This window comes from Scylla paramamosain, chromosome 7, assembly GCF_035594125.1.
Source record: "Scylla paramamosain isolate STU-SP2022 chromosome 7, ASM3559412v1, whole genome shotgun sequence".
NCBI classification, from domain to species: Eukaryota; Metazoa; Arthropoda; class Malacostraca; order Decapoda; family Portunidae; genus Scylla; species Scylla paramamosain.
In genome coordinates, this window is record NC_087157.1 from 13,910,835 (window position 1) to 13,917,500 (window position 6,666).

General features: G+C 42.2%; 1 protein-coding gene across 1 annotated transcript in view; it reads right to left on the reverse strand.

Annotated features, from left to right (window-relative positions):
- Nucleotides 1-4,981: 4,981 nt before the first annotated feature.
- Nucleotides 4,982-6,666, reverse strand: part of LOC135102105 (mediator of RNA polymerase II transcription subunit 15-like) — a 67,463-nt gene continuing 65,778 nt past the window's right edge. Inside the window, exon 13 of the mRNA XM_064006876.1 lies at nucleotides 4,982-5,688. Within this exon, the coding sequence (XP_063862946.1) occupies nucleotides 5,416-5,688 (273 nt within the window). The 3' untranslated portion in view covers nucleotides 4,982-5,415. The remainder of the gene's footprint in view (nucleotides 5,689-6,666) is intronic.

Consider the following 6,666-nt stretch of genomic DNA (forward strand, 5'->3'; position numbering starts at 1 on the left):
CTTGTGGATAAATAATATGCATGTACAACTACAATAGATAAAATAATAGATATATACAATAAATACATATATACATGCATGTGGAAAACACTAGTCATTAATTATTCAGACAAGAATATCGAGAAATCTTCGGAATTAAAATGTAATATATTTTTTACTGGACTTTATTAAGAAAAAAAAAATTTAACTCTTGACTATCCCGTAATACATATAAAGAAGAAAAAAATGAAAAAGAAAAGTATTGGTTGTCCTGAAACAGAAGAAGAAGAAAGAGCAATGTTTGTCCTGAAACTGAGTGAATATAATGAGTCAATCGGCTGTGTGTATGTATGTATGTATGTATAAATTTGTATATGTGTATAAGTAACCCTTCCCCTTTGTTATTTCCGCTTTATCTTCTAAATATATATAGGACACTGAGGACATCAAGATTGGTACCACATGCTGCACCCTTATCTTCCCCTTTGGTGTGTGTGTGTGTGTGTGTGTGTGTGTGTGTGTGTGTGTGTGTGTGTGTGTGTGTGTGTGTGTGTGTGTGTGTGTGTGTGTGTGTGTGTGTGTGTGTGTGTGTGACGTGTACGGCTGGCATTAGGTTCGTGATAAGATGCATGTCCTCCATTAGCCACTTTCTCGTTTTCAGCTGCCGCCTCTGACTAACCCGACACGAATAGGGAAGGTGTGTGTGTGTATGTGTGTGTGTGTGTGTGTGTGTGTGTGTATGTGTGTGTATGTGTGTGTGTGTGTGTGTGTGTGTGTGTGTGTGTGTGTGTGTGTGTGTGTGTGTGTGTGTGTGTGTGTGTGTGTGTGTGTGTGTGTGTGTGTGTGTAAACCTTTCTCCCTCGCCAGGATTATGCTCTCTCTCTCTCTCTCTCTCTCTCTCTCTCTCTCTCTCTCTCTCTCTCTCTCTCTCTCTCTCTCTCTCTCTCTCTCTCTCTCTCTCTCTCTCTCTGTGTGTGTGTGTGTGTGTGTGTGTGTGTGTGTGTGTGTGTGTGTGTGTGTGTGTGTGTGTGTGTGTGTGTGTGTGTGTGTGTGTGTGTGTGTGTGTGTGTGTGTGTGTGTGTGTGTGTGTGTGTGTGTGTGTGTGTGTGTGTGTGTGTGTGTGTGTGTGTGTGTGTGTGTTACGAAACTAGACGCGAAACAAATTTTCAGAGTACTCTGTGGAAAGATATACAGTCATAATTTTCATACGATATACGAGTATCTGTTTAGACCATAATATACTCTCTCTCTCTCTCTCTCTCTCTCTCTCTCTCTCTCTCTCTCTCTCTCTCTCTCTCTCTCTCTCTCTCTCTCTATTAGCGTCACCTGAGACCTCATTTACTGACTCTTTAGCTTGGAAATGTAGATAAGGCCCTAAAAATGTACAGCTGGTGTGCCTCCCTTCCTTGCTCTGTCCGAGATCAAAAGCAATGAGAGATGGTTAAGGAGTTTATTATAATGATGCAGTGTTGAGTCTTGCATTGTGAACTGTGGGTATAGTAGTGGTGGTGGTGGTGGTGGTGGTGGTGATGGAGGACAGGAGGAGAGAGAGATAAGTGTGAGGAGAACAAAGAAGATGATGAGAATAAGAAGGAAAGTAACAGTGTTGGTTTAGATGGTGATGATGATGATGAAGAGAAGACGAAGATGAATATGGAGAAAGAAAAAGGAGTAATGATAATAATAATAATGAAGAAGATAAAAAATAATAAACCGAAAGAGAATGACGGAGAAAAATAAAACAAATCAAAATAGGAAATTAGGATGGATGAAATAAACGATAATGAGCAAATTCCTTCTCATTCTTTATTTTTTCATTGTTTCTTTTTTTCCCATTTCTCTGTCCCCTGACCAGCCTTCTCCATACACCAAAATAAATAAATAAATAAATAAATAAGCAAATGAAATAAAATAAAATAAAATAAAATAAATAAATAAATAAATAAATAAATAAATAAATAAACAAATAAATAAATAAAGCAACTAAAACAAATATAACAAAATATAAGACAAAAAAAAAAACACCATTAATTTCACCTATAATGGACACATAAAAAAAAGAACAAATAAAATACAAGACGAAAAACACAAAACCAACGACAAAATAAGCCTAAAACGAGTAATGATCAACACAACAATAAAAACAGTCCCTGAACTCCTATATAGGCCACAAAATCCTTCATCCCTATCGTCACCCCTTCATGGCCTCACGAGGAAGCTACTGTTTACCTGGGGCGCTGTTTACTTGGCCTCACCTGGCGCGGTACTTGGCCGTCACCTGGGCGATACACGGCTCAAGGCCCCCACCAGCTGCCCGAAGTGTAAGCGAGGCACCCAGAAGTGTTTACTCTGAGGTCCCTATACCTACGTCTTCTCTCTCTCTCTCTCTCTCTCTCTCTCTCTCTCTCTCTCTCTCTCTCTCTCTCTCTCTCTCTCTCTCTCTCTCTCTGTGTGTGTGTGTGTGTGTGTGTGTGTGTGTGTGTGTGTGTGTGTGTGTGTGTGTGTGTGTGTGTGTGTGTGTGTGTGTGTGTGTATGTGTGTGTGTGTTTGTGTGTGTGTGTTACCTATCACCTTCTGCCTGTCTTTTTTAATCTGTATGTCTGTTTGTCTGTTTTTCTATATTGTCTGTCTGTCTATCCGTATGTCTTCCTGTCTCTTCGCCCCCCAATCTCTCTCTCTCTCTCTCCTTCCTCCTCCTCACTACTCCTTTCTCACCCCGCCTTCCCTCTCGCCGCGGTCCTATCACTCTTCTTTACAGGCTTCAGTGGGCTTGCTGGCACCACCACGGCCCTTTGAGCATGTGTTACCTCAGGAGAGCGTGGGAGGGACCGGGGGGGTGCTCTGATCAAAGGAAATGAGGTGATGATGATGATGACGAGGGGGAAGAGGAGGAGCAGGAAGAGGAGCAGGGAAACAGAGAGAAAGACGAGGGAGGGAGGGATGAGTGAAACTGAATCAGAGGGAAGTGGTGAATGTAAACTGTATGATGTGGTGAAAAAGGAGAGAGAGGGGAGAGTAACAGAGAGAGAGAGAGAGAGAGAGAGAGAGAGAGAGAGAGAGAGAGAGAGAGAGAGAGAGAGAGAGAGAGAGAGAGTAGAGAGTAGAGAGTGAGTGTGTGTGTGTGTGTGTGTGTGTGTGTGTGTGTGTGTGTGTGTGTGTGTGTGTGTGTGTGTGTGTGTGTGTGTGTAAAACGAGGGTACACGTGAACTAAAATAACTCAACTCTTCCCAAAAAAGACGCGCCAAACTAAACTAGTGAGGTGAGAAGTCATTAAATAATCAAAACACTCTGTATAATAAACGACAGAGAGAGAGAGAGAGAGAGAGAGAGAGAGAGAGAGAGAGAGAGAGAGAGAGAGAGAGAGAGAGAGAGAGAGAGAGAGAGAGAGAGAGAGAGAGAGAGAGAGAGAGAGAGAGAGAGAGAGAGAGATCCCACAAAAAAAACAAACACTCTAATGAAGCGACTCCTCCACACACACACACACACACACACACACACACACACACACACACACACACACACACACACACACACACACACACACACACACACAGGGCAGCCAACCGAAGACGTGTTTGTTTCTTGGCGTAAACCGAACGTGGCGTAAAGAAGAAAAGTGTTTACTGCTTGGAGGAGGAGGAGGAGGAGGAGGTAAAAAGGAAGACGAAGAATGAGAAGGAAAGGAAAGAGGAAGGTACAACATAAAAATATCATTAAAAAAAAGTAAGGCTAGAAAAATATCTTTGCACAAAATATAAACTAAGGTTACTATCAGTTTAATTCAGTGTTCCCTCCTCGTCTTATTCTCGTCCGTACCGCACTTCACTTTACTTTCCCAGTGAATTTTACCTTGTGAATATTCCCCATTTTCTGTCCTATTTATTCACACGTCCTCGTGTTCACACCCGCACTGAGATTTCAGCGCGTGTTAACTATTCTTTTCTTTATTTAACTTTTGCCACCTCTTGCCCTCCGCTCTATCTCTCTCACTCTCTTTTTCTCTCTCCTCCTTCACTAAACTACATTGAAAAACACCGCTCCGTGCCTTAACGAGGATATAATTATGTTGCAGCGAAGGACAAAAAACGAAGTAGGAAAGAAAATTTGCATGCGTCTTTGTTCTCTCGTCTGTGTGCCCGCGATCCCTTCAGTCTCAAGGCAAAAATTTGTCGGTCGCTGCCGCCGTGGTGCCACAACACAGCCATTGCTGCTGTCACCGGGGCGAGAGATTGCAGGAGAAGTAAAGGCTCTCCACGACGCAGCCACTGAAGCGTCTCTCTCTCTCCCTCAGACCCCACGATCACTTAGTGTGCCTGAGCATCAGAGAACACGAAGATAGGTCGGTTGATGAGATTCAATTATGGCGAAGTACTATAAGAGGAAAATTAAAGACTATTCGAGAAAGCGACCATCTTTCCCTTAATCTTTTTTCTTTCCCTCAGTTCCCACAACCGCTTAGTATACTTGAGAATCAGAGAACGCCAAGATTAGTGTGTCAGTGAGATTCAATTATGATACAATGCTGCAGTGGGAAAACTTTAAAACGATTTAAGTATGCGACCACCTTTCTCTCAGTCTCATGGCCTCTCTCTCTCTCTTTCCCTCAGACCCCACGATCACTCACTGTATTTGAGTATCAGCGAACACCAAGATATTTCATTTAATGAGATTCATTTATGATGAAATGCTGCAATAGGGAAACATCAAAACGATTTGAATAAGCGACTACCTCTCTCTCTCTCTCTCTCTCTCTCTCTCTCTCTCTCTCTCTCTCTCTCTCTCTCTCTCTCTCTCTCTCTCTCTCTCTCTCTCACTTCAAGACCTCACGATCACTCAATATATCTTAACAAAAGAGAAGACTAAGTTAAGTCGGTTGACGCGATCCAACCATGATGAAATACTGCGAAGTTTGTATAATATTAGAAGCTCCAAGGCTACTATTAAAAGACTACGAGTATATTTAACACAGACGCTTAATATCAGACGCCGGATAGCATTGGTCTTATAAAAGAGAACATACGAATAGGGAATATATTCTGGGGATTGCAAGACTGAGAGTGAAGGAATAGATTCAAACATCTCACTCTCCGTTCCTTTGAAAGGTAAAAGGTGACAACTGACAGAACTGACAGACAGAAAACACTTTACTCTTCGTTCCCTTGAAAGGCGAATGGTGACAACTGACAGGTGATTTAATACTGTCAGAAAACAGAAAACACAGGAAATAAATGAGGGAGATCAGTCGACTGACCATGACTACCAATGTTCTTGTGTTTACTCGCATACAAGCCAGCGATAAATGTCTCTCACTCTCCCATCACCCTTCCTACTTGTAATATTTTTGTGTTTTCTCGTACAAAAGGCACCATTATACACCTCTCCCTTCCCTCATACTCTTTCTTATGTAACGTTCTTGCGTTTATTCGTACATAAGGCCTATACAATGACTATACTCTCTCTTCTATACGCCTCTCTCTTACTCGTATACAAGCCAACGCTATATACTTGTTCCTCCTCCCTCCCCCCATCATCCCTCCTCAATAACCCAAAGCTGTACTCACCCTGCAGCTGATGGATCTGGGCCTGAAACTCCGCCAGGCGCTCGTCCACGAAGTCCTGACTCTGGCGGTCGATGAGGTCCTGCGTGGAGGGCTGCAGGTCTCCATCAGGTCCTGGGAAGCTGAACATGGACAGCGGCGTACCCGAGGACTGCACAGGGAAGGAGAAATGATATATCAGCAGGAGAAAAAGATGAAGATTAGCGACTATAGTTAATGCGTAAGGGGAAGATTGACGAGGAAGGGAGATAAAAGACACGATGAGCAGGTAAAAGACAACAATAAAAAGTAAGAAAAAATGGAAGACATACAGGAAAGTTTCAATAATAATTACTTCTATATTACACTCGAACAGGCGAATCAGACTAATGCAAATATATACAAATCATCATCATCATCGTCATCATCATCATCATCATCATCATAATTATCATAGTCATCACTACAAAAGATCGTCTTTCCATGCACTAATTAACAGAACCGATGTTTCTGATAGACACATCAACACTACTTGTAGACCTTCGAAGCAGTGTAATTGCCTTCACCAGACAACATTAAGAAACTGATTAAATGGAAATGAATAGTGAAAGATAAGTTATGCAAGAACAACAATAGAACAAAATCATCATCATCATTAACATCATCACCATTATCATCATCATCATCATCATCAACAACAACAACAACAACAATTATAAACAAACAACAAAATATGGAACCCTTTCATCGCCTAAGGAGTCTACGGGATCAACGCTGTGCATTTCATTTATCTAGAAAGAGGAGAACGAGGAGGAGGAAATCCGAGACGCCTACGACAAACACCTTGCTTGTCTTATTGAATGTGTACACCAGATCACCACGCCTATCACGCAAGCCAATGCCTTACCTACTTCAAAGTGCCCACTTTCTCTGCAGCTTCCCTACACAGATCTACACAGACATCCCCCAAGAATGAATCACCAAAACACGTGCGCCATACCAAGAAAGTTTGCAAAATTTCGTCTAATAGGAAGACTGGCAGCAACACGTCCAACTAATTAATTAAACGAGCAAAACTGACTGGAGCTCATCATGAGCTGTCAGCGATAAGAGGTAAGAGGCAGGTGTGTGGTGTGTGGGTGAGGCGAGC